Genomic DNA, 13,688 nt, shown 5'->3' with positions numbered 1-13,688 from the left:
TGACTAGGAGATAAAGGCTTAGGCTCGGGAGCGGATCGTGCTTGAGGGGCTGTAATGACCCACTAATCTAGACTATTTGGACCATTAACGAAACTATACATAAAACTTACAACTTTGCGGAAATACCATAATTTTATTGAGTAACTTGTAAAAATAAGAGTTACTTACAAAATAGAATACTAAGAAGGATATGGGATCCCATTGTCTTTAAAAAACAAAAAAAAAACATGATTTAAATGAAAAGAATTACATAAGAAATGCGGAAAATACATATAAAACCATAAAGAGGTAAAATGAGACTACATCCTCGAATCGAATAACGCTCGGCCCCTTGACTCCATTCACCATCGATACACATCCTCTAAGCGTCACGAATCTTACCGCCTCTAAAGCTTATTTTCCTGCACATAAAACAAAAAGGAATGAGCCTAATGCCCAGCAAGGACAATCTAACACATAGTCATAAACATAAATTTCATAATAAACGTAAAGGCATATCATAACACTTAATACATACACTTATTATAATGGCCATTATTACTTGGGGTCCCATAGACTAAACAAGCTTATGCCCATGAGATTAGTGGGGTCCTACTAGCTAAGTAGGCATATGCCCATAATCTTTTTGGGGTCTTGTTAGTCAAATAGGGCATAAGCCCAAGCCTACAAACATACACATTCATAACATATTCATAACATATTATATTTCATAACATAACACATAAGATAACATAAGCAATACACATATAGATTCTATCCTATTTTCCTTACCAAAGTTACCGGGATATGATGGACTGAGTTGGGACTTTTGGAACACTCCTAAAACCATATGAGAAAGAGTGAGTCTTAAGAAGAAGAAATGAAAATGAATAGGAAGACTAAACCATTGAGAAATATGCTTACCACAACTTATGTGCTTAAGAACTTGGATTCCCTAACCAAAATAAGAATGAGGTTAGGGGACTGAGTAGAAGGCTTTGAGAAAGAACATAACATGAAACAAATGAAATAGAGTTTCGGGTTTACCTCAAAGACTTGCAAGACCAATCTAACCACAACCGAAATACTAACGAACCTCACTTCCCAAAGTGTTTGATAAGCTTATGATGTTTAAGCTTATGACTTTCCCACCCAAGTGTTTAACTCTCACACTCTCCTAGAACTTGCAGCTTCTGAACTTAGAGTAAAAGGTGAATAAATGGCTGGGTACTAGGTCCTATTTATAGAGTTTGGGAATGAAAGTATCTTGATTTTACTTGAATAAAAATAATGGCTTTTTAGGTGAAAAATATTTGAATAATCGTTCAGCAGAGGCTGAAGACTCGTTCAAAAGATGCTAGACTTATGAAGGAGTTTGAATGGCTGAAAGGAAAAGAATTCAAAAGTGTTTGAATTTATGCTGGAGGAGGCGATATATCGCCTAGACCATTGTTCCCGAGGCGACCGTGCATCGATTCGTGTTTTTCGTATCTACGTGCTGCGATATATCGCCCCCTATAGCTGCGATATATCGGCACACGCTGAATATTTAAACACGAAATTACACATTTTTAGCTAAGTTTGAATGGAGTAAACAACCTTGACTAAGCCCTCAACGTATTCAAAGCTGCTGACTGACCCTATAACATTCAAACTTTACTCTTTATTAAATTTAATCCTCAAAAATACTTAATCCTTAATCACCATTCATAACATGTGCTTAAAATCTTATTGGTTGATATCTAAACCTTATAGTATAATAAATATAATCCTTAATATCAGTCACATTAATGAAACCTTAGGTTAAACTTAATATTCTTAACTATAGGTTAAACTTAGAAAATCTATAAATACTACTATGAGTGTCCAAATAATTCCCGGTCTGAACCAAAAATCCACAGTTACAAAGATAATACTATACATACTATAATACTACTAAATAATTAGCTAAGTAAAGTTCTTGGACTCTACAGGGGCGTTGCTCGTAATTCAACAACTGTAAAGATTAAAGGTAAGAAAACTACACTTGATTGAATATTTGAACGGGACTAAGGGCTCCCTAACATAAATGATTGAAAGAATGGTATTATGCCATGTAAATTGTAACCAACGACCTAAGAGAGCCACGGTTAACTTGTGCAATTGGCACGGCTCGGACACTGGTATCCGAGGACAGCTTATTATGCACTGAGCTCGGTTTAAGCGGGCCGGAGTCAGTGGGATAAACAGAGGGTGCGGCCTAAGGTGTCGGCCCTAGTATTTGTGTAAAATGAATGTTATACTTGATTATAGATGAGATTGTTGAATAAATTATGTGTGGATACAGTTGCTTGTATCTTGAAGTATGCTCATATGCTATGATTTGAATAACTAAACATGCCTACTGGAATGTCTGCTTGAGATTGTTGTATATGTTGTTTTCTTGCTGAGCCTCGGCTCACGAGTGCTGTGTGGTGCAGGTAAAGGCAAAGGCAAGGTTAATCAGCCCTGACCGGAGAGCTCTGCAGGACGAATGTACATGGCAAGCCGCTCAGCCGCCACGGTTGAGGAGGTTACAGGGACAAGAGGACCAGAACTTTGTATTTTGCCTTAGTATGGCTAATGTTTACTTTTAACTGTTGAGTTTTGCAAACCAGCTATTAAACACTGATCTTTTGGGGATCCCTTCTGTAAATTGTTTATTAACTTGTAAAATGTGTCTTTTGAGACCTAAATGTCTTTTAACCCTAGAACACTTAAACTAATGACACATTTTTAAATTAATGTCTTGATTAGCAAGTCTTGCACTTTACAAGTACACAGTGTAGCGGTCTTGGCTATCCAGGGCGTTACAATCAATGAGTGTGCGAGTAGTGCCACACAACCCATTATAAAAATTATGGACTAGCATCCATTTCTCTATTTCGTGATGCAGGCACTTTCTTATCAAATCTTTGAATCTCTCCCAAGCTTCATAAAGAGACTCATTATCCAACTGATAAAAATTATTGATCTCTCCTCTCAACTTAGCTGCTTTAGTTGGAGGGAAGAACTTGGAGAGGAACTTCAGCGCTAGATCATCCCATGTATTGATTGAGTTAGGTGGCAAAGATACCAACCAACTCTTAGCTCACTCCCTCAGAGAAAATGGGAATAATCTAAGTCTGATAGCATCATCACTGACTCCATTCATCTTAAATGTCTGACAGAGCTCCATGAAGTTAGAGAGATGCATGTTTAGGTCTTCAGTGGGTAGTCCCCCAAACTGGACTGTGGATTGAACCATCTGATTTATGGCTGGCTTTATCTCAAAATTGTTTGCATCTACGGCAGGTGGTCTTATACAAGACTGGACCCCCGTCATTATTGGCAACACATAGTCCCTCAGGCTACGGTCGGGTGGATTCTGACCATTAGCCTGGTCTTCTACGGTACCCCCATTATTGTCGTTGTTGGCCATAACTTCCTCTTGCTCAATCCTTTGTACAACTCTTTCCAACCTTTTGTTTCTTCTGCTTTGCCGGCAAGTCTTCTCTATATCAGGATCAACAGGCACTCTTGCAGCTGGTCCTTGACGTCGCATAAACTAATGGTACCTAAGATGAGATAAGAAGAATTGGATACAAACAAGTTAGCAAAAAGTGAAAAGAAAACCAAATTAGAATTTAATCCAATTAACGTAATATCAACTAAACAATTCCCCGGCAACGGCACCAAAAACTTGTTGCGGATTTTATTACACGCAAGTGCACGTATCATACAAGTAGTAACTCACACAGGTGAGGTCGAACCCAAGGGAATTGCAGCTAAGTACTAACCAAATTGGATCTATATTTCTATTTGGCAACAATAAAATTTGGTGTTAAAATAATAATGCAGAAAACAAAACAAGCAAAACAACAAATAAAAAAGGGTTTAACAATGGATGTGAAATTAGGAATATGATTTCAATTGCTTTGATTACCCAATTGTTAATACTAGTCAACTATTCTTCTTCCTCCTATGTGATGACAGATTATAAAATCACCTAAACTCTTTTCAGATCATGAAGGTACTAAATTGCATGTCAACTACTGCATCTCCAAGATAGTACAACAAACAATTCGCATTAAGCAATAATCCAAAAGTTACACAAGCTATGCAAATACTTTCGTTTCACATCAAAACCTATGTTTATTCATTTAGAGCATTCCTAATATTCACTTTTCAGATTTCATATTAGGATCATGAATCATGCTTAAGGTGATCAATCTCAAACATGTATTAAGCACAAAGATGAACAAATCACATAAACAAGGAAGAAAGAACAATCAAATAGCATTAATCTATGGAATAATCTCAGTTAATATCCATCAAATCCCTGAATAGAAGTTTAGTTCATAATCTCAATATTCATATCCATAATCAAACTAAACATAAACAATAACATAGAAAATTAAAGAAAAAGAAAATGAAACTAGATTGGGAATTGTCACAGATCGCCCACGCTCGCTCCAAGCTTCTTCTTCTTCTTTTCCGACTTGTTTCTGTCTCCCCCTCTTAATTCACGTTTTTTTCTTTTTAAAATCGCATCAGAATTCGTAACCCTAAATTATCCCATGTGAATTGACCAAAATGCCCTTCATTTAAAAATCTGCCGAATTTCAATTTCCAGCAACCTAGCGTGGTCGCACTCTACAATAGTGAGGTCGCTCTACTCTCTCAGAAAATGCATTTTTGACAGCTTTACGAATTTTTGTGTTTTTTTTTGACATCCTTTTCATTCTAAATCATCCCAATCCTTCAAACCCTGAAAATAAACAAAAACATTACAAAACAAGCGTAAAATAGAACAAAACAACCCTAAACCTCTAAAACACTTCCTAAGTAGACACACTAAAACAAGTCTAAAACTCGCTTATCATGTATCTCGTGAGAATTAACCTGATTGGAAAATTGAGTGCCACCTATCTCCACCACTATAAATACCATAATTAAAATAGTGTAAAAGGTTCCTAATTTAAGCAACCCTATAGAGCATTTACTTCTCTTTGTAATCCCAACTGCCTTAATAATAGAAAATACTTATTGCATAATTGTTCTTGAGTGATCATAACTCATCATCAATATAATTGTCTAAAGTGGACGTAATAAGTAATATTTTTTCAAGTGGTACCACTATAAATTTCGTATCTTTTTATTTATTATCACATTTAATTCTCTATTTTTGATTATTTACTCATCTAAAATATATATTTCACTTAGAAATTTACGCACAAACAACTTTCTAATTTATTACCGTGTGTAGTTGATGAAAAATCTAGTAAACACATGCTTATAAAAAAAAACACGATTCAATATTTTTTTATTCTAATTTATCATTGATGCTCTCTAATCTAATATTTTTAAATTGTACAATTTTATTTGATAATATGTATAATACTAACATAAACGTAGACAAAATTTAGTCATAATTTTAAATAATATATATGCTAAATTTATATGAATTTCCATTTCAAAAAAATATATATGATTTCTGTGTGTTCATAGAACTTGTCCCATATATATAGCTAAACATGTTTTTTTTTTTTTACTTTTATATATTTTAGTTAAATTAAAAAGTTCACCTTAATGCCACAAAATATATATATTCACCTTATGATAACAATAAAAAAGACCTATTAAAATAGTCAACGATTATTTTGTCAACAGAGTAAATTTCTCGTGTCAAATATTATTATTTTTACGTAATAAAAATCATGGGAAACGTCAAACTATTTTTAAAGGAAAACTACATGGATTAACCCTTTTTAACTCTATATTTATAACCCTAATCTCTAATTAATGTTTCTCACATTAATGATATTATAGGCACTTAAAAAGACATTAATACCCTTCAATGAATATTAGATTTTTCTCTCTTTTGTTTGTCTTGCATGTACCTAGCAGCCATCAAGAGAATCTACTCTCACCAAAAAGAGCAAACACCTCTTCTCTCTCAAATTATCCAACCTCAAAGATCATCACCATTTTTCTTCTCACCAAAATTTGGAAAGTGACGTTATCTACCACAACTCTTTTTTTTCTTACCAAAGTTGAAGAAGAACGAAGATTAAAATCAGAGCATCTCCCAAAGTTAAAGATTGAAACTTTTGATTTGATAATTAGTATCTTTTTTTATTTTTATTTTTAGGTTATGGGTATCTTATGTAATAGTTTATATGAAAATTTTGAACTATTATGGGTTGAAAAATCTGTGAAAATAAAAAAACTTATGTTGAGATGACAAATTTTCGATTGATTTTGCGATTTAGTTTACTGTGTTCACACATAGTTCACACGTCGTTCACACACTGTTCACACATGGTTCACAAGTTGATCACCATAAATTAGGAACGTGGTTCACACATAGTTCAACCCTAATTCACATCTAGATCACACGTGTTTCACACTAAGTTCACACCTAGTTCACCCCTGGTTCACGCCTAGTTCGCACCTAATTCACCTCTGGTTCACATCTAATTCACCCTTGGTCCACACCTAATTCACACTTGATTCACACCTAGTTCACAACTAATTCACACCAAGTTCACACCTGGTTCACCCCTGGTTCACGCCTAGTTCGCACCTAATTCACCTCCGGTTCACATCTAATTCACCCTTGGTCCACACCTAATTCACACTTGATTCACACCTAGTTCACAACTAATTCACACCAAGTTCACCCCTAGTTCACACCTAATTCACACTTGTTTCACACCAAGTTCATCTCTAGTTCACACATAATTCACAGTTGATTCACACACCTGGTTCGTACGTGGTTCACACCCAATTCACACTTGTTTCATACTAAGTTTATCCCCAGTTCACACATAATTCACAGTTGATTCACACACCTGATTCGCACCAAGTTCACTTCTGGTTCACACCTAATTCACCACTGGTACACATCACACATAAGAGGAGTCATTGCAATGGAAGGTTGCGGACAACGCCGGTGAACCGTGAAGACCAGGACGACTGGCTGTGTTTCGTCAACAGGGAAGGCACTTCGTCCAAGACTTGCAGCTTCATCGGCGTCGGCAGGGTTCGATGTTGCAGAGCCGGCCAACTTCATCGACAGCAGCAGGGTTCGTTGTTGCAGAGGCATTCAACTCTGTTGACGGCAGCGCAAGCTTCCATGTTGCAAAGGTATACCACGGCTAGGAAGAAAGAAAGTCACTCTAATCTCTTCACAACATTTTTAGGTTATCTTTTCACTAATTAACCCTTTAAGGGTATTTTAGTCTTAAAGGGTTACATGTGTGAGATACAAAAAAAGTGGCATACTTATCAATGATGATATTACTAGAGTTATTCAATGGAGTTTCCCTTTTTAAATTGATTTTTTATTTAATTACAATTATTATATTTTCATTTAATTGATTAAACTAAAATTAAAATAATAAAATTATTAAACATAGTGCTGAGATCTTTTTAAAAAATAAATAAAACTTAATAAATCAATTAAAATTATGTTAATAATAAAAATGCTTTATTTTTTTAATCAAAATTTTGTTTTTTGGTATCGACTTTGCGAAACGAAATATTATTATTAAAACTATCTAAAATAAATAGTTAAATGTGGTATTTAACTAAAATACAATATACTAACAATTTTTTTTCAAAATAAAATAAGAAAAATGTAACTTTGGTAACACGTACGTTGTTGTTGTTTTTATATGTAGTATAGAAATACTACACAAGTGCACCAATATAACCTATATGACGATGAATGTGTTGCTATGTTATCATGTAGTATCACAAAACACAATCAAACAGGTTCTGCTGGTAATGGTACTATACATGTTATTTCTATGATTTCAAGTATAATGGCACTAATCAATTAAGCGCATAGCTCGTAACAGCAATTGATGCACTCAAAGCAAGCAAGGGCGGTGCATATTTGCGTCAACAGAATTGCGCTCTGATTGTTCACGTACGAACAAGTCTGAATGAAACACATACAGCAGATCCTATCAATTACTCGGCTGCAGCATTTTCCAGCCGCCTTCACCAGCACATCAGTTGCTTCTGCTTTTGGTTCTTCGATTAATGAAGCTTTATTCGCAGCCGTGGCTGCTAAGTCTCCAAATCCCATGCCAAGGCTTCCTAGGACTAACATCTTCTCTGTGTTCACCTCCGCTACCTTCTGCTGCTTACTTTTGTTGTTCACCTATTAGAATATTGAAAGCAATTTTTGGCAAATAAGAGAAGGCAAAGAAATGGCATGAACATGTTTGATAATATCTTGTTTATCTAACTTAGAAATATTATGCATACCTCTTGTGTGGGGACTGAAGCTGTTGTTTTCTTTCCCTTATCATGCTGCACTAGAACCATGAGATTGTACTCGGATGGTACCCCTGTTTCTTTGCTCATTTTAACAACCTACAAAATAAGGATAGAAGCAAGGGACCAAAATTATGACAATTTTGCCTAGTTCAGAGAACTCTTCACATTAAATATAACAAAAATTGATCAGAAGCTACTTCTAATAAGCAACGAACCTTCTCTTCCATCTCTTTACTTTGTGTTAACCATACTTGAGACGTCAGCATATCAATTTGTCTCCTTGCAAGAACCTGTGAAACAAAGAAGATATGTTAGCTAAAAAGTTCATTTGCTACTAGATAGAAGTAGAAACGATCAAAGATCTCTAAATTCAGTACGCAATTGAGCTCGGAAGCTGAAACATTACCTTATTAAGGGGCAAATCCTTGGCTTTTTGAACTTTCAAGTCGATGGTGAAATTGCTTGCATCAGCCAAGGTACCACTGATTTTAATGGTGTCAGGAAAATTCCCATCACATCTGCCTGACACAATCAATGGACTTCCAGATGAAAGGTCTGGAATATTTGATGGATATAGCTGCAACAGGGAAGGAAAACTTGAGACACCAAATTTCATTTTGATGTCAGAAAAAAATAGGCAATATCCTCCAACTCAAACAGTCACCTCAAGTGAATCAAGACGTTCCAACGAGCTCAAAGTTATATCGGCGAGAATGACTGATGAAGCATTAGAGAATAGTCTTTGCATTTTAGAGCCAATAGAAGCTGGAAGAAATTAGATGTTAGAAAATTAGATATTCAAAAGAAATGTTTCCAAAACAAAACTATTTTGCTCTAACATCACATGGGATGATCACTGCCATCAACTGATAAAAACTGCTGAACTATATGGCTATGCCATTACCAGCACTGGTGAAAGAAATTGAGTGCAGTAAAATAAGGGAGGAGACACCAACCAGAATCAAACGCAGCATCATAATAGCCCTTCCCAATCTGTGCAAGCATTTGCAGGAAGTAATGGTTACAATATAAACCTGGAAAGTTGTTTCACGCAATAAATTAGTGTGCAGTTCTAATCGAATAAACAGGCTGTTCATAAGTAACAAAAATATTTATGTAAGAATAAAAGACTTTACAAATTTGGTAATAGATATGCTTTATAAAAGTTGTAGAACATAATCTAAAGAAAATGAGTTAAAATCTCTGGTACTACCTATGCCAAATGTACATATGCGTGGACAAACGGAATCCCCATTTGTGACATAACCTTTAACAATACTGCAAATCTCTCTTTCATCTTCAACAGACCCATCGGTAATGAGGAAAATGAAAGGAATTGAATCACTTTCTGCCAACAACTTGAGTGCCTAATTATGATTTCAATTACAACATAAAAATTTAGACATTTAGAAAGAAGAAAAAAGAGTGCGTGTAGTGAAGAGCTAATAGATGTGATCATCAACCATAATAAAATATAGATTATTTCTAGGTAGTATTATGCAATATTAGAATGATTGCTACTAAAGTATGAGAAAAACTTTATGTAGGGTTCTCAGTATATGATGCAGTGCATGCTTGGGAATTTATGGTTATGAGGGAAGAGAGTCATGGAGCAAGTTACTCTGGTTTTTTCATTAACGCCATTACTATTATGGATCAGCATATTCACTCACTAGCAAGTAGCAAGCTGAAAACTAGTTAAGGAAGTAGTTCATTTTGCCAACCTAAGCCATAATAAGAGAAAAAAGTGAACAATAATGTTTCAGAAGCTCATAAATTCACCTTACCTGTTCCATTGGAAGCAATATATTAGTGACGCCATTGGCAACAAGATTTGTGTGAACCCATTCTGTAGCTTTTAATATTGATTCATCTGTAGCCAGCTCCATTGATGGTGAGAATAAGCGAACTTCTCCACTGAAAGCTATAATGTTGAAAGTATCTTGTGGATTAAGGTTAGAAAGTGATGCCAATAAAGCATTCTTAACATTCTCAATAGGGTCTCCTCGCATGCTTCCACTTGTATCAATAACAAATACCACTTCCTTTCTAAACACCTATCAAATTCACCAATACAAACATCATTTACAGAAAATGGCCGTAGACGGTCATTGCTCAAACCCAATTTTATAGAAGAAAGAAACTGTAATAATTATCTACGGTTACAAACCTTCCTAGTCTGTTTATCTCCAGGATATAGATAGAAGCAAAATAACTGTCTTTCATCGACATCAAGAAGAGATGGAGATTGTAAGAGCACGCCACCAAATAAGTCACTAGAAGAAAGCTGCAACACAATCACAAACCAATTTTAATTTCACATGTATTCATTTGAATTGGCTTAAGCATACAAATTAAACAATCAATTATTTGATGTCTTACACTGTATGAAAAACTGAAGTTTGCATTTGACCATGCAACTACCTCTGCTTCGTATGAGAAACATAATTTGCCTCCTTGACGCTTCATTTCCTAGAAAAGTATACTTAAACACATCAGTTTACGAATTTACTTACAAAGAAGCTGAAGAGAAACTAAAAGTAAATGGACAGTTCTTTACCTTCAAAGGATGGCTGGCATTTCTGCATATAATTTGTGCGGCAGTGCAAGGATTAACATTTAACGAAATCTTTTCTCTCTTTGAAACGTTCTTCCCCACTGGATTGACATATGCAGGAAAACTAAAAGGTATCTGGAGGCAGAACTGGTCAACCTCGTATACCAATTTCTGAGACCAACTGGCTTTAACTGAAACGAAGGAGCCTCCCTCAACCTGACAGAAACCAAAAGAATGATGCTTTTTTTATAGATAGAAATTGGAAGTAATAATTTAAGAGGTGGCAAGCCAAGTAATACTAATAACCTTTGGAATTTTAAAGGTGTATATTTGGCATCTGAGAAAGCTTCCATCTTGAGCTTTAGCTAATTTTTCGGCGCTTTCTATATCGTTTCTTTCGATCAATTGAGCTCGATATAATCTTCCATTAACTTCAACCTCAACACCTAGAAGTGAACCCTGTTAGAACATCATTTATTTTATTGAGAATTTTACTAAAATAAAAATCTTGAAAGCTTTAAGCAATGAAAACGATACACAATTTTTAGACAGGAAAGGTTATTGGCCACACTTTCCACTCTTACACATAATTAATAAACAAAGAAACTTTCACAAATCTATGCTTAATCAAAATTTAATAATTTGCTATAAAACCCACAATTCAGGAAAAGAAGAAGAGGAAGAAGAAAAAGAATAAGTCAAAAAGACAAAAGGCAAAATTTTAATCCAGTACTAGAATACCTTCTCGCCCATGGGCAGAGCGATACGGCATTCGCAGCGCCTAGAAGACATGATGCAATGCACGCGCCACGTGCCGGCGATGGTGACGAAGGCTGTATCTAAAAAGGTGTCGATCTCCATGGTTATCCCATGCATGTGAAGAGGTACCAAAGCCGGCGGCACGCAACGCCCGTGAACGTACGGCTGGTAGCTTGGCACGTCGGGATTGTCCACGATCGCGGGCTCCGGCACCACCGCGTACACCATCGGCGCCGTTGGAAGATATTCATCCACCGCCGGAGACGACTTCGTCATCGTCTGCTCCTCTACTGGCGGCGGCGTCGTCGCCGGGGGAGGACGCAGCTCTTTCCCATAGTATATCCGTTTGGACAGTTGAAGTCCAGAGTCCACGCAGCTGGAGAACTCCGCCGCCATTAGGAAAATGGAAACTTTCGTCAGTACACAAACCAGAACAAGATATAGAGAGAGATGGAGATAGAAGATTAAGGGTAGGGCTTCGAAAGTGAATACGAGGAGTTTTGGGAAGAAGGATGGTGGTGACTGGTGATGATTGTCAATATCATTTTAATAACAGAGCTTTTTTCCTCTCTCGTTATTTTTTTTTTAATATTATCATTATTATATTTGAAATGCAGTTGATGGAGAGGGAAAAATAATATTTAATTAAGACAACTTATGTACTTTATGTTTGTAAAATGTCTACATTAAATGGCCACAAATAAAAGTTATATTTACCATGTTGCCATTTAGCTTTGTTAAACAGATGTAAAAAAAAATGAGTTTATTTACTGTGTTTTTTCCTATTACTGTTTTGGACCTTGTGTTTTGACAAATTACTTTTTAAACTCTATATTTTGTAAAATTGTTAAAATAGAACCTTAAACCCGATTTTTGTTAATGTTTTCTCAACTAAAATTACAAATAATTTACCAAATTAACAATTCAGAATAAAAATAAAACCATTCTGCTTAAAAATTGTGTTGTTATATTCAATTTTTTCTTCATCAAAATTAAGTTTAGGGTTCTATTTTAACTATTTTACAAAACATAGGGTCCAAAAAATAATTTGTCAAAATATAGGGTCCAAACAAATAATAGTAAAAATATAGGGTCAAAAAGGTATAAACTCAAAAATCAATTTGGTAAAAAAAATCAATTAGCTTTGCCACATTGTTAGACACTTATATTTGGTAAAAAAAATTAATATATTATATATTTAGTATAATTTTTAGCGTTGTGCTTTTATACACTGTTGCAAAAAATAAAATAAAAGTGAACAAAAAAATATAGTATTTATAGTGATACAAAATATACATCATATTATATTTTGGGTTAAATTTATCCCAAATTTTAGTACATGTCAAGTTTAGCATCATTTTTAGCAAAGCAAATTTTTTTTATAAAGTAAGTCATATTTTAACAATATGACACCAATTTGGGAGATGCTTTTATCCTTGTAATTATAAAAATGTCATGACATGATTCACATGAATCGTATTGCTTTATATTTCATAATTATTTTAATACAAATCACGTAATTAAAAATAATTAAAAGTAAAAATAAATAAAAGGTGTTGTCTAATAAAACAAAGTAGAATAATTATTTTAGGAAAACTTTTGAATTTCAGAGGTGTCATTATACTTTATTTTATTTATTTTAGGTCTCAATGTAATGACAAGGTCATGTAATACTATAATGGATCTAATTTTTTTATTATTTTAATATAATTACAGTTAGTGGCTAAGTAGCCAGTTACTATCGAACACGTCAACGTTGTCGCGTCGTCAGGAAAGATATTTACAGCCCATTTTGGAATTGACTAGTCGAAAAGTACGATAATAAATGAATTTGTTGTGTTGGGCAAAAATCGTCCGCGGCTGCGCTTTGTGGTGCAACCGAATGGGACCACTAAGATCAGTGAAAATGTCACTGCATCGATCATCAACTTATTGCAAAATCCAAACACTATCTTAATGTCTTCTCTCTTTTTCTTTTTTTTATTGGTCGGTACATTCTTTGACGAATTTCACTTTTTTTCCTGTTCCTTTAGGAGACCTTTTGACTTTTTCTGTTTCCATAGGTAGATAGAAACTTTAAGAAATAATTGTTGATTTTCAT

The 13,688-nt window shown here is 34.8% G+C and overlaps 1 protein-coding gene and 1 non-coding gene across 3 annotated transcripts; one reads left to right on the top strand and one right to left on the bottom strand.

Moving 5' to 3' along the window:
* Window positions 1–2,879: 2,879 nt before the first annotated feature.
* Window positions 2,880–2,986, top strand: LOC133798883 (small nucleolar RNA R71). The gene has a single exon (XR_009876099.1). It is a non-coding gene; the product is annotated as a small nucleolar RNA R71 (small nucleolar RNA).
* A 4,640-nt stretch (window positions 2,987–7,626) lies between these two features.
* On the bottom strand, window positions 7,627–12,177 carry LOC133794562 (uncharacterized). Of its 2 annotated transcripts, none has more exons than XM_062231852.1 (13): window positions 11,570–12,177; window positions 11,135–11,287; window positions 10,832–11,044; window positions 10,654–10,743; window positions 10,442–10,558; window positions 10,059–10,328; window positions 9,485–9,638; window positions 9,228–9,305; window positions 8,936–9,036; window positions 8,678–8,848; window positions 8,487–8,561; window positions 8,260–8,367; window positions 7,627–8,152 (listed from the first exon to the last, which is right to left on the bottom strand). In XM_062231852.1, exons 1-13 carry the CDS (start codon window positions 11,981–11,983, stop codon window positions 7,823–7,825), a joined length of 2,274 nt encoding a protein of 757 aa, XP_062087836.1. In that variant the 5' UTR covers window positions 11,984–12,177; the 3' UTR covers window positions 7,627–7,822. The 2 variants fall into 2 exon arrangements, with proteins under 2 accessions (XP_062087836.1, XP_062087837.1); XM_062231853.1 differs by having other exon boundaries at window positions 11,135–11,274; window positions 11,570–11,737.
* Between the last annotated feature and the right edge of the window lie 1,511 nt (window positions 12,178–13,688).

Source organism: Humulus lupulus, chromosome 8 (assembly GCF_963169125.1).
Source record: "Humulus lupulus chromosome 8, drHumLupu1.1, whole genome shotgun sequence".
Classification (NCBI taxonomy): Eukaryota; Viridiplantae; Streptophyta; class Magnoliopsida; order Rosales; family Cannabaceae; genus Humulus; species Humulus lupulus.
This window is presented reverse-complemented; position numbering and strand designations above follow the sequence as displayed.

What these genes read in the sequence shown, in the direction of transcription:
- LOC133794562 (XM_062231852.1), bottom strand. Translation starts at nt 11,983, where the DNA reads ATGGCGGCGGAGTTCTCCAGCTGCGTGGACTCTGGACTTCAACTGTCC. An exon ending in AACGTCTTGATTCACTTGAG is followed by an intron (nt 8,849 to 8,935) that starts GTGACTGTTTGA and finishes TCCCTGTTGCAG; the next exon opens with CTATATCCATCAAATATTCC. An exon ending in AGGATTTGCCCCTTAATAAG is followed by an intron (nt 8,562 to 8,677) that starts GTAATGTTTCAG and finishes TTTGTTTCACAG; the next exon opens with GTTCTTGCAAGGAGACAAAT.